The following is a 21,892-nucleotide window of genomic DNA, read 5'->3' as shown; positions in this document are numbered from 1 at the left end:
TTAGAATCACGCTTGCTGTACAGGGAAACCGAGGAACTCTTAGCAAAGACAACGACAAATCAGGGTGATGGAGGGCACCTAGCGTGATGCGATAACGTCACGGTTGAAGCATGACCACACAGGCAATCAAGGAAGTCCATCACTCACCGAGGTCGCCGTGTTCTCCCGCGAACTCCGCTCCGTCGATGCTCCTGAATCATCCAATTTCAGGGCATGAAGGCGCTTTTGGCTGTCTTGGGTGACCGAATCGATGTCATCCAGCTGAACGGGAATCTCCGCGATCTGGCACTGTGGGGGAGGCGCGACCCCATTCTTCCGTTCGTTGGCCTGTTCCAACACCTTCTCCCATCTAGTCTGCCGGCTCTGCTCCCGCTGTTCGGCACTATTCTGCCGCTCGTTGTACTCATGGGAGCACTCATCGAACAGCTGGGGGTTGATTTCCATGAACATTTTCATGGCATTGTAGACCATACTGTGGATTGTTCTGTACGGACCGGAGATCAGTACCATAGGGACTGGTGGGCTGCAAGGACGCGAAGACATACCGGTTCCAGTGACCTTTAGAGTTTTCATACAACGGGGGAAACATGATCGGCAGGATGATCTCCACATTGTCACTGACGAGGTTGCAGAAATATTCGTTGTTCCAAAAGTACAGTGCACGTTCCGCAACCTTACCCGCAGTTAGCTTTGGTACACGTCACAATCTGAGACAGATATCTCATACCTGGAAGTGCGGACTGGCCACCGACTTGGCGAGTTGTTGAAACAAGGGTACCTGCACCTTGGCGAACTCGGCGGGATCCATCACCTCGAATATGTCCTCAACTTCGTTGAGATACATGACTTCCTTGGTACTGTTGGTCTTAGGCCAGTAACGCAGCAGTCCAAGAACGACCTAGTTCAATGTTAGCATCTGCTCGAGGATCAACTCCGATAAGGCAGGCGTAGAGGGTTTACTCACATCTTCCGTCAAAGTCGAGTCCTTTTCGAGAAACTGAACAATACAGTAGGCCAGCTGCGGGTGATACATGCTAAGACTCTTGACTTTGTGCAGAGGAAGCAAAACCCTGGTGAGGAACAGCTTGTGCTCCTCCTTCAAGGGAAGGGCAAATCCGTTGATAATCGAGCCGAGAATTTCCAACAATTCGGCAATGCCATTGAACCGCTCGGTCTCGTATGTGAACTGGAAGAAGACGTTGTTGATAGATCGACGAATGTATGAGCGCAGATTCAGGAACTTTCCGTAGATCCGATGCAGGGTAGTCTTGAGGAAATCGCGTTCGCGGGGATCTTCCGAGTCGAACAGCTCGAGCAACTGAAGGAGTGTTAGTGGTCCGAGTTCTTGTTTTGACTAAACAATGCGGTCGGGCGGCCTACCTGCAGAACGAAATGGTGATCGATGTATGCCTTGGCGATGTTGGTGTTGAAATCTTGGCTTTCGATGAACCGCAGGAAGAACTCATAGACCACCTGGATATGCGGCCACGCGACTTCCAGGACCGGCTCATCCTCTTCCGGGTCGAAAGCCTCTCCCTGAGGAGTCACTGGAGGTGGGATGGGTCGGAAAAGGTTCTTGGCAAACATCTCGACGACCCGGGGGTACATCGGTTCTGTGATGACGGAGCGATTGTTGGCGATATAATCTAAGAGTTCGTGGAGCGCCAGTCTCTTGATTTCCTTAGACTTCATATCAGCCGTCGGGTCGTTGAAGTCGAAAATGATGTTGCACTGGTCAATCTTCTGCATGAACAGATCCTGACGTCTATTAGGTGGGACTTCGTGGAAGCCAGGGAGTTTCTCGAGCTCGCGCTGACGCTGATCGGAGATATCGAATCGCGACGAATGCTGGCGCTTGGGGGTTCTGATGCCTTCGGACATATCTTTAGGCGTTGTCTGAAGGCGATCGAAGACATGGGACTTCCTAGGAGGAGCGAGGTCGCCTGGCATTGTCTCGGCCGCACCGGGAGGGGGGACATGATGCTGCGTAAGAAGTACGGTCAGATGGGCTCACGAGCGACAGGTATTGACGCGCACGCCATTCGGATCAGGAGTGGGATGACTTACTGGGCCACTTGGGCTGATGACCACACTAGGAGCCATCGGCTGTCCCTGCTTGGTAGGAGTACCTGGACCACCGTTAGCCACCGGTTGACCAGCAACGCTTCGGGGCTGCGAATTGGAATACTAACCAGGGGGGTAGATTCCGGCCTGCGCAGAACTCTCCGGCGACTTTCCTCTGGTATCATTCACGGAAGTTGTGGACGAGGTCGGGGTGCCCTGGTTGGGGGAAGAAGATTGCTGGCCATGGTGAACTCCGAGGGCGGCGTTGTTCTGGGCGGAGGCGTGGGAGGAGTCTTTCTTCTTGGAGGATTTGTTCGCGTCTTTCGCCCTCGACAACTGCTCGTGCTATGGAGGTCAGCCCAGTTCGGGCGGTCGGCCGGCGAATCTGGAGGGAGATGGCGGAGGCGGGGAACAGCTAAGGGGCGGAAGGCGACAAGGGCGAACTCACCACTCTCTGTCTGAAACCCTTCATCTTGACGACTAAACGAACAGCCACATGTACTCGGTTCGGGGACTCGGTGCCAGTGCAGCAAGAAGCCGCACCCTAGCAGGAGGGATGGAGTCGGGCAGGGCGGAGGCGATTCAGGAGAGCCACGTCGGGATTTGTTTATGTCGGCCTAGGAATGACCACATGAGCATTTGCAGCCACAACACAACGCAGCATAGCGCTTGTTTCGAAATGAAGAGAGACGGTAGTAATCTTCAAGGTGGATTTGTATCGATTTCTTCGGAAGGCAGGCGATGGAAGGTAATGCGTAGTAGGATGGGGGAGGGTGGTGAGGGGAATTATTGAATGCTTGGGACGCAAAGCAGCACCGGGCAGAATAGCGGGCAATTCGAAAGAACAGTCGGTTGGGGTGGTCGAGGGACCGCGGTGAGAGAATTGAAAACAAACAAGGGGTGGATCGGGAAGCAGAAATGGAACAAGAAACTATAAGCTGCAGGACTTACCTTATGAGATTCGAGCTGGGACGATTGGAGAGGGAGTGAGGCGGGGGGGGGTTCAGATTGTTGGATGGGAAAGTGGAAAGAGGAGGATCTCTCACACTGCTGGCTCTCTCTCTGTCTGTCTCTCGTTGGCGCGAATGGGAGCGGTATAGGGAGTAGCAGCGCAGTTGCCGGTCAGTCAGTTGGCAGTCGGTCGATCGCCTTTGCCGTGGTCGCTTAGCGGGTTTGGCTTAGAGAGCGGGGGTGCAACAAGAGCCCCGGGGGGGGGGGAAGAGAAAAGTAAATCAAACCGCAGAGTCCACAATCCACGAGGGGCAAAGAAGATGATAATCGATAGAGATGAACGAGATGAGATTGTTTCCAACAGATCGGTCTGACAGACCAGATGAGACACGAGGCGGGGAAGCAAAAAAAGTAGCGTAGCGTAGAGTAGCGTAGCGTAGCTTAGCTGTCAACGGGATGGAAGAAGTAGTATGAAGGTTTGGGGGTCTCGGAAGGGGGGTGAGTAAATGAGTGATTGAGAGCGATGAGTGAGCGAGTGAGAGAGCAAGATTAAGGTCATCGAATGCTGGGCTGTGGCTGAGATGAGAAGAAGCGCTCGGACTGGACTGAGTGTTGCTCCTGCACCTGAACTGCAGTTGGTTCCAAAGGAACAGGCAAAGTGAATCACAGTGGTTCCGGTTGGTCTACGGACTACGGACTACGGACTAGTACTCTGCACTACAGTATACATACACAGTACATCCAGTACGGTGCATATATGCAATAGAACGTACTGGCACAATTTACATGATACGTGAGATGGATACTAAAGTAGTTGTCTATCGGTCTCCCGAAGTCATCTGATGGTTTACCACGGACCACGGAAGCACTAATCTCCAGCTAGATTGACGATGGTCTAGTCTGTTTCAGCCCGTCAGTTGTCAGTCGTCAGTCTGCGATGAACTGAGGCGTTCCAGTTCGGGATGAGTTTTTCTCCCCTGGATTGTGATTGTGATGCCGGTCACGTGCTGTGCGGATAGATCCCACCACCTCCAATTCCACCTCGACGAGACGAGATTCTCCTGAATAGCTGGTGCTAGTCCTATAGGTTAGTCGCTTCTTCTGCTTCTGCAGATTTTGGTCAGGGGTCGACCAGAGATTCCCTCCCTGTAGAAGAAGGGATATCACAATTTTCAGCAACTGACGTCACATGAGCGCGCATCTCTCCGTCCGCATACTCTGGTTTACTCCACCGAAAATATATTGAGCACGCGGTCGACCATCGGATCTATAACCGCACCATCAAACGTCATACCACACCCTAAAACACCAAAAAAAAATTGCCATGACAGACTCCACGGAGTCCAGAACGGCTCCGTTCTATTCCATCCCCGCTCGCCGCATGGTCAGCGTGGAACATCCCGCTATTATCAAAAATGTCGACAAAGCCCTTGACACCCTCCGCGGCGATGCAGGTATCACGCGAGTAAGCAAAATGGCCTAATAGACTCCAGAATACAAAGACAAGACACCACCATCTGACAATGCAGACTAGATCCTCAACCCTCCCAAGGCGGACAGCCCGGCCAGGCTCTTCCTCCGGCCGGAGGATGCCATGTCCAGACCGATGAAGTCGATCAGCTCGACGGCCAACAACATCCTGGTCAAGGTCACGGTGCCCAAGCGGACGGGTCGCAAACGCAAGAAGGGCTCCGATGAGCCGTTCACCGGGGTTCCCATCACCACGGGGCATGTGGAAGCGCCGCGACGCAGCGCGCGGGAGGTGCTGCAAAGCCTCCGCGACAATGTCGGGAGGTATCAAGTAGAGCCGGTAGGGATGATCGAGCGGACGCATGTGTTTCGAGGTGAGAACTTTGCTGCCCCACGAAACCATCGACCGACAGGGCCTAAACGAAGTTAGGAATGCCGGACTTTGTCTTCTCGACGGCATCGAGCGCATTTGCAAACAAATTCCGCGAGCATATCTTGCCGTTCGACTGTAAGCCGCTGCATCTGCCTCCAAGCACACGTGAATATCAAACTGACCCCCCCTCCAAACAGACGAGAAGATGAAGCAATTCGACCTGGACATGACCAAAGGCATCACCTCGAACGTGGACATCATCCCTCCCCCCTCCTTCAGCCACGGCGACCTGCCCTTCAACTACATGTAAGCCCACCACCACCACCACCACCCCCCAAACAACCAAAACTAACACCCCTCCCCAAGCTACCGTCAAAACCCCACCATGCAAAAATCCATCGACACCACCGGCAAAATCACAACCGTGAACACCCAACGCACAGTAAAGGTGCACACGCACCTCGTCCCCTACGACATCCCGGAAGTCCCCACGCAACCGCGGGACAACTGCCCCCCGATCTCGACCCTGGACCCGACGCTCCAAGAAACCATCACGATCCTGCAGGGGCTCTTCAGCTCGCGACCGGCCTGGACGCGACGGGGTCTACGCAACGCGCTCCCCACGGTCGAGAAGCGATACGCCCTACGCCACGCGATCCCCTACGTAGGCTACGTCTTCCGCTCCGGGCCGTGGCGCGACGCGATCATCCGGTTCTCACACGACCCGCGCACCTCGCCGGAGAACCACATCTACCAGACGCTGATGTTCCAGATCCAACCGCGGGACGCCGACGTCGCGCGCGACGGCTACTTCGGCGCTGGCAGCAGCACGACCGGCATCAACAACAACAAAGACGGCGCGCGCCGCCACGCCTACTTCCGGCCCAACGAGGTCCCGCAATTCGACCCGACCGCCCCCTTCCACAACCAATTGCACCACCAACCGGGCCAGCTGCCCACGGACACGCACCTCTTCACGGGCCAGCCGCCGCTGGCCCGGGACGGCCGCATGTGGATGTACTGCGACATCCAGGACCCGATCCTCCGCCACATCCTCTTCCCCTCCGAAAGCCCGGCCGCACCGCCGCCGCCGGGCTTCCTGCGCGACCGGTGCGACATCCTGACGGACGGGTGGTACGGGAACGGCACCCTGGCCAAGTTCAAGACCATCATGCGCCACAAGGTGCTGGCGCTGCTGGACGACCGCGCCACCGACGACGCCGAGTTCGCCCAGATCCTCGCCCTGCCGGATTACGCCACCCCGGAGTCCATCAACACCGACTTCTGGTTGGATCCCGCCACCGCCACCTCCAAGAGCACCATGATGGCCACCGAGATCCGCGCCATCATCAAGAGTGCGCCGGCGTTTCGGGAGCGGGCCGCCGCGGATAAGCGCGCGGGCAAGCGACGGAGGGGGCGGGGGATGGCTACGCGGCGGAGTGCGGCGGGGCGCCGCGTGCAGTTCCGGGAGGATGTGGTTGGTGGGGAGGAAGAGGAGGTGGAGGGGGACGAGGAGGAAGAGGAAGAGGAGGACGAGGAGCAAATAGATACACAGGGAATGGAGGTTGGGGAGGAGATGGGTGAAGGGGAGGAGGAGGCTTATGAGCAGGAGGAGTTGTTGGAAGCCCAAGCGGCGGAAGCGGCCGCTGCGGTGTCGGCTGCAGTGGAGGAGGATGAGGACGAGGCGGATGAGGAGGATGATGAGGGCGAGAGTGAGCAAGAAGAGGACATTGATACCTTCGGATGATTACGACTATCTGGGAGCTGAGATACAATTGAAGTACACAACTATATTAACAAGGTATCAGATTGTATCAAGTTTCATTTATTGTAGCTAGCTAAATTTAATCTAAGTTTAAATAGGTAGTAGAGGTAGGTGGTTCGTATAAGACATTAAACGGCATGACACATTCTCTGGCCATTAGCTGATACATGCGGACACAGGCGTTGGTTGAGTTATGAGCGAAGGGAAGAGTTAGTGATATGAGCTGTCCAGCCTCGGATAAATATAGGTCGCGCGGTGTAGGTAGTATGGTCAAGGTAGACGAGAGAAGGAACATAGGCCTGCGAACGCGAAGGAGCACAAGGGGAGGGTTGCTGAGTCGTGGTGATGTAGGTCGAAGAGGATGAGATCAACATAGAAAAGAAAATCAGAATGACAGTAGCCAGTAGGGTATCCATATAATGCAGTGCACTCTCGAGCTTTCCAGACGCCAAAACAACAAAGACAACAACAAAATAACAATCGATAGAACACCTTTTTTGCGATGCAAAGGGCGCATCAAGCGCGAATGAATGACTCAAGCAGCTGCTTCATCTGCCTCGGCTGCTTCTTCCGCAGCACTTGCGCTTTCCCAGATCTCGATTTCAGCCTCCGTTGGCTCCGACTTGGCGTCGGTGGTAGCCTCAGATGGAAGAGAGGCCTCAAGGAGGGAGGATATGGAAGAAACGCTCGAAAGCTTGCTGGGGATGGACCGAGGGCTAGTGCGCGGCAAAGGGTGGAGTGGCGCCTTCTTGTCGGCGCCGTCTGTCTCCTCATCATCATAAATGACGACATACGAGAAAGCATGGCAATCATCGCCGTAAAAGTCAGCGGCATTCAGGTCCCCGAGAGGCGCTCGGGACTCCTCCATCATGACCGATTTGCGTGCTGCGGCGGCAGGAGACTCTTGCTCGCGAGAGCGTGGCAGATCCAGTCCCAGTTCCACGGGAGGAACGTTCTCCTTGCCACGGCCCGAGGTCTGTACTTTGCCCTCCTGGTCATTGATGTCCAGGACGCAAGTAGAGTGTTGCATCAGGTTCGTCATTTCTTCTTGTTCGTTATCAACATAGATATCGAACGCCCAGGAAGCTGGTGCTTTGGGATTGGACTGGCGCTTGGGCTTTGGACCCGACAAGGCAGCCGCGAGGGAGAAGGGGCGGTGAACGGCTTTCCGACCGGTCGATTCAAGTCGGCTCTTAGCGATGGTGGACCGTCGAGAGGAAGATTTGCATGACTTTGGTTGAGGCGAGCGTCCAGCAGGCTTGAGGATGGGAGCCGACTTGGGAGTAGACAGAATCGGCTTGGTTGGCGTTTCAGGCATACGAGGAGCAGTGCTTGGTTCGAGGGTGGTCAGAACCACGCGAGAGGTCTTGGACGGCTTTGAAGAAATCTTGATCGCTGGTTCGGAGTCGTCGTCGTCCATAGTCCGCTTCCGCTTGGTTGAGAGCTTAAGAGTGACTGGGTCGATATTCTCCGAGTCAACCTCCATTGTTGGCTGGGGTTTTTTGGACAAGATGGCACCTGAACCACGGCAGTCAGTACCCCAATCAGGAGACGGATGAAGCGGAGATGATGGGTCACAAAACATACCGTCTTGTTTGTTTTTCAAATTCAGCTTGGACCGGAGCAAGGAACGCATGCGAGGTGCATCCAGGCTGGCAAAAGGCTGGCGAACGGCGGTCGGGGTCATTGTAAGAGCGGCCATGTCGACGAGGGGTGGTGGTGGTCGCAAGCACCAATTGAGAAGATTTTGTTGGAGGTGGAAGAAGGGGAAAGGGTTGAAGATGTAAAAATAGGAGCGAGCGACCGACAGGGACCGGCCGGGGCAATGAATCGGGTGTTGCAGTGACTGAGAGACAAGTCTGTTTTGGTCAACGCCGTGGAGTACCGGGCAGGATGGAAGGTGATTGGCGGCGGAGGATGATCGACGGGATTAGGAGCGAATCGAGAAGCGAATCGAGAAGCGAATCGAGACAGCAAGCAAATGAGTATATCCGTAGTAGGTATGTAATTGATGTGTGTTTTCAATAAAGTTAATACGAGCTGGACCACGATCTCGTTATCGGAGCCAGCCAAGTCACTCGAGCGGGGGGGGGTGGATGTGACAGAGAAAAGGGAAACGAGCGAGCCGGCGGAAGGAAGATATAAAGAGTTTCAACCAGGCAAGGGTTGAAGTGGGTGAAGTAGACGGACGGTTGGGGGGGAGGCAGGAGATCGGTAACGGGATAATCAAGTAAGTACTAGTAGTACGCCTCTCACGTACACTGGAAGGTATCTAGAAGGTCATTCCTGCCTGCACAGTGACTGGAACGAGGAAGGTAGGGGTAAGTGGGTGGGAGGGGTGGGAGGGTGGTGGTGATGGTGATGATGAAAGTGGCAGTGATAATGGGGGTGGTAAGGGGAGGGACCATGGGAGTCTGTAATGTATAAGTAGGCATGGAGAATGTGGGAGTTGGGGAGGAAGTTGGAAGGAAGTCGAGGAAAGTCGAGAAAAGTCGCGTCAAGTTCGTGTTTATTCCTTGGCCCAAAAGGGTAATAGTGGTAACATTCAATCCAAGTTTACCTTCAGCTTTGCCCAGTAACTTCACTCCAGTGAGCTATACTTCCAGTCATTAATCACCAATTCACCACCAATGCAAGGCTGTAGGCTCCATTATTGCCTGATAATTGGTTGATGCGACAATCGCATTCTCCTCTTTCCCCTCCATCGTCCTGTTCTACGGTACGAGTACGGAGTACTCCGTACTGTACGGAGTACTCTTCTTTCCTTCTCCCTACACGTCTCGTCTCTTTCCCCCTCCTCCTCCTCCTCCTCCACCTCGAGGCGCGTCGCGTTCAGCTTCAATTAAGTTGGCCATGGCCCCTCCAACACCACGCTTATTATTGATGAAGATCTAACAGCTATCTACAGGATTGATCTAGTGGTTTTAAACATTACTTCTACAGAAATCTTAAGCATGATGAAGTCAATCAGTCCCTCACGATGGTTGCATAACCTGGAAACCACCGTAGCCCCCACTGATCTTCTTCTTTTCTGTGCATCGCCCATCCCTTCAACGCGTTGCCCATCACGACCCCCTTCCTTTGTCTTGTCTGTCGTCTCGTCGCGTCTTCACCACCATTTCTCCTCCTCCACTCCTTCTGCTGCTCCATAGCGCTCGCCGGCTTGGCAACTCTGTCGCGTGTCCGTCAATAGTGGACCACGTCGACATCGGCTCCATCCCATTGTTTCACCAGCTGCATCTGCATTCCTTGAATGCGGCGCTATTGCCGGCGGCTAGATACCACCAGCCCATCATCCCATCCTCATCTTCCGTAGTATAGTTTCCCACGGCCACCATACAGTCCCTCTCCTCACCTAGCACCTAGCACCCAGCACCACCAATTTCAACCTCTCCCAAAGTCTCGATGGCATTACCGCTGAAACATGGACAGCCCCCTAAAAAGATCCTTACTCGATGCACCTCGAGCTTCCCTCCTACCTAACGTTCTATAATTATCACCACTTGACATTTCATTTCACCTCGCCCCCCCTCCCCCCCCATACTCAAGGGCAACTATGCACGTTGCTACGCGCCGGAACAGGATTACCCCGTGAACCAGCCAGACTGACCGAGGAGGATCCGTGAAGCATTCCTCAGGGGCATTTCTTTTTATGGTTCCCGCCGGCCGTCGGGGGGCGACACGCATGTGCTTCAACTTATACTCAGTATGGACTATCTGCCATGGCAGTGCGGTGGCGGCACTTCACATTCCATTCTTCGCGACAGCTAGTGACGAACCACCACCGCCCCTCTGCCCTCGAGGATTGGCTATGGCATACATCCATACATACTCCGTACTCATGCGGGTCGCCTGCCGATGATGACTTCGTCTCAAGGTTGCCACGGCGCCGCCGCATGGGGAAAATCCGGCTTCTCGACTCAGATACTGACCGTGAAAGGGTACTGTCACCACTGGCCGGGCTGCGGGGAGCACCCTCTTCATATTGCTGCAGCAGGATGATGGATGAGCCCAGAACCACCGGAAGCTTAGTAGCACTAGTCTAATGATGTGCAGTCTTGGGTAGGGCTAGCCGCGCAGCATGTGTCTGGTGTGGTATGATCCCTAGTGATGAATTATCCAAGCCGCGAACACCCCCTCTCCCCTCGAAATCTGCAGAGATTAGGGAGTTGAGCGACTTCGGGATCCAAGCACACTCGACACACCGGAACTGTACATGCTGAACAATCCCCCAATGCGTGTTTGTTGTAGTTGGCCCAGGCAACAAGAGACGCTCTTGACCCGCGAGTCGGGCTAATTTGCAACCTTGCATCATGAAGGACGAGTACAAGGTGCTGGACTATGATACAGACCCCGCCGGCTGCCCTGCCCCCCTTACAATCTTCCCCGGTTCGGTGTGCGCTCTCACTGCAGCTGTCATTGGGCTCGCCCGTGGGGTTGAGAAGAACACTCGAGCATTTCCAAGACAGTCAAGCTCCACCCTCGCATGTCGCCAGCTCACTGACGAGTTATAACTTGATGTACCTTGCCAATGCGTCCAAAAAAAATACAGAGGCTGCTAATCATGATGCGGAGCGCTTGTCTTAGTTATTATGTGCGTTATATTGATTGTTCTAAATAGATAGGGTTCTCGTAGAATGGGAGAAAAACAACACCTGCGCCGTACACCGTTCATCCTCGCTGTGCCCGAAACCCAATTTGGTATGTAAACGAGATTCCGCCAAAAAGAAATTATCATAATCAGAAAAGCAGCAAGCAGTCATGACCGTGTCACTGGACGTCAAACCGAGAGAGAGAGAGACCCAGAGGCCAAAAGAAAAAGCAGAGAGACATTACACACCGTGTCGATACACCTGGGTTCCACCCGAGCGGATCTGAACGGTATCCCGGCGTTGCATGACCACCAGAGCCCGGTGGAGGGCTTGTTCGGTGTATCCTCTGCCTTCGACGAACTCGCGTTTCAACGTCGCCAGGCTCGTGCTCCAGCCGATGGGGAGACGGCGCTTCAATTCGTCTTCGATCTTGCTGGCTTCTTCCATCATCTCCTTGCTTCCCTGGCCCTCACCCTGGTTGACGGCGTCCATGGTCGAGGCCAAGAAGAGGCGGATGGCTTCGTCGACGTGGGCCTCCGTTGCGATGGGCGACAGGCTCAATTTAGCTAGCGATTCGGTGATACGCACAATGGCCTCGAGTTGACGAACGGTGATGGGGATGGACGACCGAGTGCCAGCGTCGACTTCGTGACGGTGGACCTGCTTCCGGATCGTGACAAAGTGTGAAGACAACTTTTCGGCTGCTTCATCGGACAGGCGAGGTGCGCAACGGCTGGGGCACTGTTAGCATCTCTATTCATAGCATTCGCAAGGGCGGTGGTAACATACGTGCGACAGTAGCTGATATACCGCTTCATCTTCTCCAAGGGGATCTCCGCTTCGATCTGCTCTTCAATGCCTCGTCCGCCCATGTGAACACCCATGACGTGTCGGGCGATGCTTTCGTCGCGGCTGCGCTCGTGGTCATCTCGCACAATGAAGATCATATCGAAACGCGACAAGATAGTAGTCTGGAAATCGATGTTCTCGCCCGGGGTCTTCAAATCATCATAACGTCCGAAGATGGGGTTGGCTGCAGCCAAGACAGACGTCCGGGAGTTGAGGATCGTGGTGATACCGGCCTTGGCGATCGAGATGGTCTGTTGTTCCATGGCTTCGTGGATAGCGACACGATCTTCGTCTCTCATCTTATCAAACTCATCGATACAGACAACTCCGCCGTCGGCGAGCACCATGGCACCTCCTTCCAAGTAGAATTCGCGCGTGACGTGATCACGTTGTACGGAAGCAGTCAAACCCGCCGCGGACGAACCCTTACCGGAGGTATAGATTGCAATCGGCGCTACCTTCTCTGTGAACTTGAGTAGTTGCGACTTAGCAGTACCGGGGTCACCAAGCATGAGGACGTTGATATCACCACGAAGTTTCATCCCATCGGGAAGAATCTTCTTCGAGCCACCCATCAGCAGACAGACAATAGCCTTTTTTATATCCAAGTTTCCGTAGATCGACGGGGCGATACTTCGTGCCAAGGCGTCATACAAATCGGGACGACGACTGAGCTCCAGAAACTCTTGTTCTTCCTCCTCAGAGAAAATAGCATTGCCCTTGGCAGTGTGGTCGAGATCCGTGCTGATACCGACCGCCCGCAGATAGGGGTTGCGGATGGCGACTGCTCCGTCCTTCTTTCCGCCCTTTGACGATTGATAGATTGAGAAAATGCCCATGACTGTGCAACGGGAACCAGGTACAACTCGGTTGGCGAGGTAGCGATCGGCAGAGATGAGGACGTGGCGAGGAAGTTCACCCACAGGAACCTGATCAGGCGCCTCCTGCAGCTTCAAGACTTGCTGATCGACGAAGTGGCACTTCTCGTGCGAAACAACATATGGGTCGAGCGGGCACGGCTCTGAGTCAGGATCGCCTGGCTGCCTTTCACGGCCACATTTTCTGGGGAGCTGCATCCCTGCGAATCCACCCTCAACGGTAAGGTTTTCGGTATAACCACAGTTCTTGCATCGGAGATGCATCTGGGTAGCTTTGGACGATATCGTCGAGGCGCCAATAACGATACCCGGGATTCGCACGAGATGTGAGATATTGGTAGCGTTGAGGTCTCGGATCGAGATATGTGTTGCGGACGAGTGGAGCAAGAGCTGATGAGGTGGGAGTTCGACGTCTCTTTGGGAGGGATATACAATGCGTCGAGTACATTCTTGAAGGGCTGACTCGAACTGAAGTGGGTAGGAGTACTGGTTAGAGCTGTCTCGACCTAAGAAGGAATCGATGGGCTTACGAGGGGGATGATGTTTGCAGGCTCGGTGGTGAGCTTGTGGGCCAGCTCCTCGTTGTACGAGATCATGTGTGCAATATCAATGTCGCAATAGTATTGCTTGACCAAGACATTTTGTCTCAATTGGTCACTGCGATGGCAAGTCAATATCAAGATGTGGCATACAAGGCGGCGGCGTCAACAAACCGATAGATAAATGCATTATCCAACTGAAACTCCAAGACGAACTCCCTCAATTTCGCTTGGATCTGACTGCGAGAGTCATCGACACCATCGACGCTGGGAGCGAGGACGCTCAGAGTGTAGGGGGTGCGTCTATCCATGGTGGTGACGGCAGTGACAAGAGGTGGGGGTGGCAGTTGTGATGAGGTGTGTAGGTTTTCGGTGTATCCCGTTGCGAGGAGAAACTGCAAATATCTTCCTGAGCAACGGCACACGAATGGAACGCGTCGCGTCGGTCTCACGCGTTAAGTGGTTTTGGCCTAAGGCAAAGATCAATTTAGTTACGGAACAACCCAGGCCCGGGTTCCGAGGGGGCTCGGATGGGTCTTTGTCATCCCTCATTCCCGGGGCCTGGCGCCTTACCCGATCGGGTTCGAGCTATCATGAACCCCCCCCGTATCAGATGGAGCTGGGTGACGTTGCAGCAAGAGTCAATTGCTTCCAATTTGCTCCAAGCTTGCCCTCTCTTGCCGTTCAATCCTGGTTCCTAGTGGTGAACACTGCTTGTTAGTGTACTGCTGGCGGTCTCTTTCTTGCTATACCACAACTGTCCACTTGTCATGTTCACATAGTGTTCCCTTCCCCAACAGCACGGTGACCGCGGGACTTGTCAGTCGCCAAATCGGCATCAATATGTCCTCTGCCAGTCCCCGGAAGTCGATTGACAGCTTGGCCTCAGGCGCCTCAACTCCTTCTCTATCTCAGTTCTCATTCACACAGATCGAATCCCCTCGGATCTCATCACAAAGATACCCCTTAAGGAGAGGATCAACCGCAAGCTCGATCGCAAGCATTGGGGGAATTCTGGATCCCTCCAGCCGCCATGGGTCTATCGCTGAATCTGGACAGAATGGTACGGCCCAGTTTACTCTACTTCGAACACTGAAGGTTAACCTCATTTCTCAACGACAGCAATCTCTACTCTCCTGCAGCCTCCGATTGTCCGCACGGGTCTTGTGCCTCATACCGCCGTTAGCACCGCCGGATACAAACCACCGACGACTCGTGACATTCCTCCTGTTACCTTGACCAATATCCCACATGTGGACTCTAAAGCGTTCGAATCATATCTCTCTCAAGTTGGATCGTTGTATGATGCCTTCCAGCAAGCCAAAGAAAGCAATACAGAGCAGGACTCGCAATTAGTGCGGGCAGGGGGCAAGGCCTCACCGAAGCCGGAAGATTCGGACTCTTTGGCTCCTGCATCGCGGGAACGCCGACCGTCGACTCTATCGAATCACTCTCGAGCGACCTCTCCATATGATACGCGGGGCAGGAGGCGGTCATACGCTGGCCGTGGTCGGGGTCAAGCCGTTACTCCCTTGTCCACAATCCCCACAGTATACTTCGAGGATGACTTCCGTCTCGAGAATCCGCGAACGTTCGATGTGGTGTCGGAGAAGTCTGGAATCATAACTTCCAAAGACAAATCGGAGAATGGAGCCGCCGTGGAGTCAGCTGCCACGGGGAGGAAGGCTCTCGCTACGAATGCTATATTGCAAGAAAAGCTTTCATGGTACATGGACACCGTGGAAATTCACCTGATCTCTTCTATCTCCACGGCTTCTAAATCTTTCTTTACCGCACTCGGGTCTTTGCGGGAGCTCCATGCAGAAGCCGCCGACTCGGTGAAACGCATCCAAGTCTTGCGGAAGGACCTACAGAAGATCGACCGTGAGATGGCTTTAGGGGGTCTCAAGATTGTGAATCTGCGGCGACGGAGGGAAAATGTACGTATGCTGGCGGATGCCGCGGCACAGCTCCGCGATGTGGTCGAGTCAGTTTCCCGTTGTGAAGCGCTCGTCGAGAATGGTAACATCGAGGAGGCTGCCGATGGCCTTGAAGAGGTGGAGAGATTGATGGCGGGGGAACAGGCTGCAAGTCCATTAAAGACAAACGAAGAACAGCAACAATCGAAGAGGACGGTCGACTTACGGCGACTGAAAGCGCTCGAAGGTGCGTCTGAGGACTTGGACCAACTAAGATCTCGAATTGGTAGCGGCTATGAGAGCCGTTTCTTAAGTGACCTTCTCGGCGACCTGAGACTGCACGTTGAGGATGTACCGCTAGATACTACGCTACAGCGATGGGGATTCTCTTTCCAGCGACAACGCGGTGCACGCTCCGGCGCCGCGCAATCTCCCGCCTATATGAATTTTGATGAGCAACTGCGGTCGAAACTGCGCATGCATCTCACTGGTCTTGCTCGTGTACGCCACACAACACCTGCAGCGACTTCCTTCAAGACAGCAGTTCTACGCGAGATGAAGAGTCTTATCCGCAAGCATATGCCCAGCTCCAGCGACGACGACAGTGAATCGGTGGTGTCAGTGTCCACGCACAAATCCCAACAGCTTAGTCAACAAGAAAAGTCGTCGATCCTTGCGCGCAACCTCCGCGCCTTGGACGCTCAGGACTCGTATGAAATGCTAGCCAAGGTATACACTGGGATCAGTGAATCTTTGAGAAGACTCAGTGTTCAAGTGAAAGTTCTTCTGGATATCGCGAGTGGATTGGGAAACCCTGTCTCGTTGGGTGTGCGCTCCGGTCCCCCAAGCCCAAACCCGCAAGGCCCGACGACTCCGGCCTTGGAAGCAGAGAGGACTGCGGCCCTCATGGCGCAAGATGAGATTCTACAGGTTCTGGACATGTCCAGTCTTCTTGGCCAAGCGGTTGACATTGCTCAGTCTCAAGTTGTTAAGGTCCTGAAAGTTCGCTCGGAACAGACATCTCAGTTGCCGATGGAAGACTTCCTCAAGTACTTTACACTGAACCGACTCTTTGCGGACGAATGTGAGGCTATCTCCGGTAGAGGCGGTGCCGCATTGAAAACGGTTGTGGGAAATCAGATTCGAGATTACATCAACCGGTTTGGCGACAGCCAACGGCGCCGCATTGTCGAAGTTATGGATTCTGACAAATGGGACGCACGGGACTTCGGAGAGGACGAGAACGCTATCCTGGACCGGATACTTAGCGCAAGTACGCGAGATATCGAGCTCTGGACCGATGCATCCAAAATTTGGCTGTCCTCAAACGGACACCAGGAACCGAAACCTACAGCGCCGTTCACAACCAATGGTACGGGTAAGGAGAAGCTGCGGAGTGCGGTGATCGACGAGCAGAAGTACATTCTCACCGAATCCGGGGTGGCGATGATGAGGAGCATCGAAGAGTTCCAGTTCCTCATGGCGAATATTCCTAGTATGATGCAGGACATTGCACCCGGGCTTCTGGAGTCATTGAAGCTGTTCAACTCCCGGTCTTCGCAGCTGATCCTGGGTGCTGGCGCCACGAGAAGTGCGGGGCTAAAAAACATCACCACGAAACACCTGGCTCTATCCTCGCAGGCACTAAGCTTCATCATTGCGCTGGTTCCCTATGTCCGCGAGTTTGTCCGCCGACATGCGCCCTCGATTCCGCTGCTGGGCGAGTTCGACAAAGTGAAGCGGCTGTATCAGGAGCACCAGAACGGCATCCATGAGAAGCTGGTTGACATCATGGGGTCACGATCTGCCATCCACGTGAATGCTATGAAAAAGATCGACTGGGATGCTTCTGCTGGATCCACCATTGTAAGCCCATACATGGAGACGCTGGCCAAGGAGACGGGCACCTTGCATCGGGTGCTGAGCAAGCATCTTCCCGACATGACCGTCATGATGATCATGGATCCTGTGTTCAAGAGCTACCGCGAGCAGTGGACGAAAGCCTTTGACGAGGTCAAGGTGACTTCGGAGGCGGCCAAGCAACGGTAAGATACGAACTGCCTCGAGAAGACGGACGCAGCTAACACAAGCTTGCAGGTTGCAACGTGATGCGGAGCACTTCCAAAGCAAGCTGAGCAAGATCGACGGCTTTGGCGATCTGGGCCAGCGACTCTTGGAGCTGGTGCAACAGAAAAGCCTTGTCACGGAGCCACGCGAGTCCAGCCCGGTCGACGGGAGTTCATCGAAGGGGTCGTCCGAGACCACCGACACTGGCCGGAGCCAGAAGTAGCTGTCTGGCTAGTATATACATTGGCCTTGTATCGATCCCTTGGCTCAGATCCCGTTGCTCAGTGTATGGAGGCGTGAGGCTGTCTGACCTCATTGACTGTTCGTTTAGCGTACATAGGAGTGCAGTCAGGAGACATGCTCTCGCTTACTGGGGCAGCAGCTCCAGTGAGCCATTTCTTCTATATATACATACTTAATTCATGCACCTACATAGAATCTCTCTTACAAACTCTAGAAACACCCCTGCACAGGCCCCGTCAAGTACACCTTCTTAGCATAACTCGGTCATATACTTCCCCCAAACAACATTCCAACTGCCCAAACTCAACTCCAAGACCAAAGCTGCAACATCCTACGCAAGTGTCGGCACCCGAACATAGTCTAATCCACAACTACTTCATGTACAACCCTTCCCCACAACCCCCCCTAGAGAACACGAGCAAGAATATCCAATGAACAAACAAAGTCCATTAATCTAAGCCCCTAACCAGTAGGCACCCGTCGTCGTAACCAGACGATCAATCATCATCATCATCATCATCCACACCTCACAAGTGGGACAAAAAAAGCATCTAATCATACATCCAAAAGCAGGATATCACATAACCCACCCGGCAACCGCGTCAATCGTAAGCCGTTGTGTAAAAAAAAAACGATTCATCATCTCCCGAAAACTCCAATGCTATCAGAAAGGTTTCTGGTCATGCAGCCAGCCACCGATCTACTGGCCGGGCAGGGCACCGGTCCCCTTCTTCCCGCCGAGGGTGTTGGGCTCGTGGCCGCCCTTGCCGCTGCCGGTCTTGTTGGGGCCGGAGCTGCCCTGGGCGCTGATGAAGCCGCTGGCCTGGCCGGATTCTTCGGGGAGGGGGGCGGTGCGCTGGGCGCGGTTGAGGGTGTCGTTCTTTTGGGAGGTGTTAGTGGTTGTTCGTTCGATGTTGTGTGTACAAAAACAGAAGGGAGAGGGGAGGGGGGCTTACATCAGGGTTGGTGCCGTGGACCTTGGTCTGGCCGGCCTCGATGGCGTTGTCGCTGTGGGGGACACCGTCGTCGTATTCAGCTCCGCGAGGCATTTTGTGGGTGGGTTTGTGGTGGTGGTGGTTGAAAAAGGTAGAGAGGTAGATGGTCTAGTTGCTGGGGTTGGGATCGAGTTAGCTTGGTTGCTGCTTCGATAATGGGCGAGTCGTGCGATGACTTACGGTAGTTTGAGAGTTTGGGAGTTTCGTAGTCGTTGTCCTTGTGATTGCGATGAAGACGGTAAGGAAAGCAAGGGATCTTATATGTTGAGTCTGGTGGTGATGTGTTCATTGATTCTGGGATGCGCACGTCGAGTGCTGACAGCATCATGAAGTCATTATCCCCACCCAATGACTTCATGGGACCCGGTCTGAGATCAGGTACAGTCACTTCTCTCGCTCAGTCTTCCATCCTCTTCGCTGCGTGTTGGACATGGTAGTGATCGGCGAGGGGTAAGACATGTTAACGCTTTGATTTCATTGCGCATTCAATTGGAGGTGGACTACGTATCTGCGTGACTGATGTGGTCGTAGGCTGGCGAGCGGAAAGTGTGTAAATTGGAGTGCACAGCACGGGATCCGGAATTGGAGGCGGGAGTCCGAGGGTCGGGTTTCCTGCAGCTGGGAAAAGGGTCGGGTTACACTGAAGGGATCCTTTGAGACCTCCGATTTGATCTAGATCTCAATGATCTTGGATCTGAGTAACTTCGTGTTAGGGTTAGCACACCGATATTTCATTAAGTGATCGGAACAATTGTTACCGCTGGTTGTTAATGGCTGCGAGGTCCAGACCCAAGATGGCCAGTTGGCACCCGTGCCGTTTTTTAGTTGAGATTCAAACTTCAGGTCTACATGTAGTATCACCATCCTCCCTTCTGTGTCTCTTTGTTCCGGCGATTTTCCCAATCCCTTCCATATTTGCGACACAGAAACCCGTGAAGCCTCACCTTAGATCATCAAGCAGTGTCGAAAACTAGTACTAGACAATGGGAATTTAAAAACTCAATCCCGAGCTACACATACCCACCACCCAGTGATGTATAGCTTACAACACTACAACCGTTCCAGCTGACAACCCACAAGAACACAAGCCATGATCACAATCCAACCCCAGCAGCAGCAGCAGCTCCCCTCCCCCAATTCTGCCCGTACTCTCCCTCCCTCCCATCCAGACACAAACCCCAATTACTACCCAATCCCATCGACCGCAATTTCTAACCCCTCAGACCAATTCACATCGCCGACCAGCCCGCTCCCTCACAACCTGTTAAACCCCCCCAGCCCCGGGGCTCCACTTCCCGCGCACCCTCGGCTTCACAGCGAAAGCAACCCGGTATGCGCAAGCGACCGGCTCCGACCCCGGTCTCACCTCCCACATCCCCTTCCTCCGCTCACGCAACCGTCTTAGCCCGGGATGAACCGGGGCGAGAAACACGGAGCGCGCATGTAGAGAGGGCCAGGTTTCCCGAGTAACAGGCGACAGGCGACGGGTGCCAAGAGGGCGATGATGGCCTTGGTTATGGTTACGTTGACCGTGGACAGTGCGGTACGGAGGGCGCTGTACCGATACCGCAAACGGCTTGGGCGGGGGGGGGAAGGGGAAAAGCGATCGGGATCGTGAGCCGTGGGGGGTTGCGTGTGCGTGCACCGGGGAACAACGATTTCGGTCTCGGTCGGGTCATGGATGGCCTTTGCGTTTGTGCGAGGAGGACGAGGCGATGGTGGGGGACGGGGAAAGGTCAGGGCCGTGGCTATGGCCATGGCCATGGCCAAGGCCGGGGGCTGGGTGGTGGTGGTGTAGTAGTTGTTGTTTGTCAATGTCAACGCTTGGAGGAGGGGTTTAGTGAGGATGCTAGGCAGGTCTGGAATCTGGATTGTTGATGGATGGGGCCATTGCGGAGTAGGTAGCTCGTGCGGCGGAGATGGGCCGGTCGCAGCGTTGGCCAGAACAACCACCTAGTACTGTGAACCGCGACAATACTTAGAAAGTTTCTTGACAAGAGGTAAGCGTTAGCGGGCATAGTTACTATTTTGGTTCTTTTTGTTTGGGGGTGCGGAGAAAGAGGGGTCATTTCAATGACTACTAGGATCGTGGGCAAATAAAGGCATTCGGAGACGGTGAATGCGATAGAGCTGGGGCCCCCCCAGAAATCAAGCTGACAAGCCATATTGGCACTATGGAAGATCTGGTTAGATTGCCGCTAGCCAAAAAGTTAAGAAGGTCGAGACGCAAGAGCTGAAGGTGCTCTTTAGAGGAATCTTCCAGATCGAGGAAATGGTGAGGGGCATCAGTGCAGCGAGGATAACGCGGCCGCGGAGATGATAGATCCTCATAGATGACTTGGGCTTGTTTGCTGCTCCGGAACTGGCCGAGGCCCTACGTGTAACGGACTGAGATCTTTACTTAATACTAATGTGGTAACTGCATCCAATTCAAAGTGGACCTTAAACTCCAGTATGCAAGGGTATCTGACGACGTGACAAGAACCAAATCCAAGCTAATGCATTCCACCGACCGAAACCACGCCGGGGCCTAGCTTGGATCCAAAACGCCCAACACCGCCGCCCTAAACTAATCCGACCTGTCAGGTAGACAGCCTAGCGCCTGGGGCACTCGGTTGCGGCTGATCTGGACCCTCAGTCCGTTGAAAATGATATGGTAGAATAAATCGACCTCCTCGTGGTCCAAGTCGAACGACAAAGAGCTCTCTTGGGACTCGGACAAGATACTCGTGGCTCTGGTATCGACGCTCGACAGGCGACTCTCTGGACGAGTGCTTCGCGTGGAGGACAGAGAGTGGGTATAAGAGCTCGATCGCATTGTAGATGAGAAGAACGGTCGTAGCGAGCGGATGCTGTCCGCAGGTTCGGACTCCGGGTCAGGATTGACAACAACGAGCCTTTGTGGGGGTACGTGCATGTATCCGCCTTCGACGAGGGCTGAGATGCCGTTATAGTTGATGGCCTGCGAGTCGGGCGATACACGATTGTTGACCTGTTTGATGTCCGGTTGAGGCGTAGGAGGTTCGCTCGATTTCTGGAAGGACTTCCAGAGCCCCTGTAGGACTCTCCACGGTGCTCGACAATTCGATTTCGATATAAGGCCCCGAAAGTGGCTCTGAATTGGCTTCATAGGCATGGCTTGATCTTGATCGATGGCAAAGTGGGTATAAGTGGAGGTTGGTATGGG

At 54.1% G+C, this 21,892-nt stretch overlaps 7 protein-coding genes across 7 annotated transcripts; 2 read left to right on the top strand and 5 right to left on the bottom strand.

Annotated features, from left to right (window-relative positions):
* Nucleotides 1-126: 126 nt before the first annotated feature.
* Nucleotides 127-2,536, bottom strand: BO66DRAFT_441142 (protein phosphatase 2A regulatory subunit RTS1; the record flags this gene model as incomplete). The annotated part of the gene is made up of 8 exons (XM_025651319.1): nucleotides 127-484; nucleotides 546-673; nucleotides 728-898; nucleotides 965-1,318; nucleotides 1,381-1,983; nucleotides 2,068-2,129; nucleotides 2,193-2,409; nucleotides 2,513-2,536. The coding sequence occupies 8 exons, from the start codon at nucleotides 2,534-2,536 to the stop codon at nucleotides 127-129; spliced, it is 1,917 nt and encodes a 638-aa protein (XP_025501246.1).
* Nucleotides 2,537-3,880: 1,344 nt separating this feature from the next.
* Nucleotides 3,881-6,605, top strand: BO66DRAFT_379429 (transcription factor TFIIIC subunit TFC1; the record flags this gene model as incomplete). Its single annotated transcript, XM_025645847.1, has 6 exons — nucleotides 3,881-4,480; nucleotides 4,550-4,859; nucleotides 4,916-4,993; nucleotides 5,056-5,164; nucleotides 5,225-6,356; nucleotides 6,435-6,605. Exons 1-6 carry the CDS (start codon nucleotides 4,340-4,342, stop codon nucleotides 6,603-6,605), a joined length of 1,941 nt encoding a protein of 646 aa, XP_025501245.1. The 5' UTR covers nucleotides 3,881-4,339.
* A 322-nt stretch (nucleotides 6,606-6,927) lies between these two features.
* On the bottom strand, nucleotides 6,928-8,479 carry BO66DRAFT_157245 (uncharacterized protein). The gene is made up of 2 exons (XM_025642190.1): nucleotides 8,211-8,479; nucleotides 6,928-8,141 (listed from the first exon to the last, which is right to left on the bottom strand). The coding sequence occupies exons 1-2, from the start codon at nucleotides 8,323-8,325 to the stop codon at nucleotides 7,159-7,161; spliced, it is 1,098 nt and encodes a 365-aa protein (XP_025501244.1). The 5' UTR covers nucleotides 8,326-8,479; the 3' UTR covers nucleotides 6,928-7,158.
* Nucleotides 8,480-11,210: 2,731 nt separating this feature from the next.
* BO66DRAFT_393861 (MCM DNA helicase complex subunit MCM5) lies at nucleotides 11,211-13,818 on the bottom strand. Its single transcript, XM_025647856.1, has 4 exons — nucleotides 13,656-13,818; nucleotides 13,473-13,599; nucleotides 12,005-13,410; nucleotides 11,211-11,948 (listed from the first exon to the last, which is right to left on the bottom strand). Exons 1-4 carry the CDS (start codon nucleotides 13,790-13,792, stop codon nucleotides 11,456-11,458), a joined length of 2,163 nt encoding a protein of 720 aa, XP_025501243.1. The 5' UTR covers nucleotides 13,793-13,818; the 3' UTR covers nucleotides 11,211-11,455.
* A 282-nt stretch (nucleotides 13,819-14,100) lies between these two features.
* On the top strand, nucleotides 14,101-17,896 carry BO66DRAFT_379420 (GARP complex component). The gene is made up of 3 exons (XM_025645846.1): nucleotides 14,101-14,544; nucleotides 14,604-17,445; nucleotides 17,498-17,896. Exons 1-3 carry the CDS (start codon nucleotides 14,325-14,327, stop codon nucleotides 17,688-17,690), a joined length of 3,255 nt encoding a protein of 1,084 aa, XP_025501242.1. The 5' UTR covers nucleotides 14,101-14,324; the 3' UTR covers nucleotides 17,691-17,896.
* Nucleotides 17,897-18,410: 514 nt separating this feature from the next.
* On the bottom strand, nucleotides 18,411-18,759 carry BO66DRAFT_441137 (uncharacterized protein; the record flags this gene model as incomplete). Its single annotated transcript, XM_025651318.1, has 2 exons — nucleotides 18,411-18,590; nucleotides 18,667-18,759. 2 exons carry the CDS (start codon nucleotides 18,757-18,759, stop codon nucleotides 18,411-18,413), a joined length of 273 nt encoding a protein of 90 aa, XP_025501241.1.
* Nucleotides 18,760-21,274: 2,515 nt separating this feature from the next.
* Nucleotides 21,275-21,841, bottom strand: BO66DRAFT_441135 (uncharacterized protein; the record flags this gene model as incomplete). The annotated part of the gene is made up of 1 exon (XM_025651317.1): nucleotides 21,275-21,841. One exon carries the CDS (start codon nucleotides 21,839-21,841, stop codon nucleotides 21,275-21,277), a length of 567 nt encoding a protein of 188 aa, XP_025501240.1.
* Between the last annotated feature and the right edge of the window lie 51 nt (nucleotides 21,842-21,892).

The sequence above is a fragment of the Aspergillus aculeatinus genome (assembly GCF_003184765.1).
Source record: "Aspergillus aculeatinus CBS 121060 unplaced genomic scaffold BO66scaffold_42, whole genome shotgun sequence".
Taxonomy (NCBI): domain Eukaryota; kingdom Fungi; phylum Ascomycota; class Eurotiomycetes; order Eurotiales; family Aspergillaceae; genus Aspergillus; species Aspergillus aculeatinus.
This window is presented reverse-complemented; position numbering and strand designations above follow the sequence as displayed.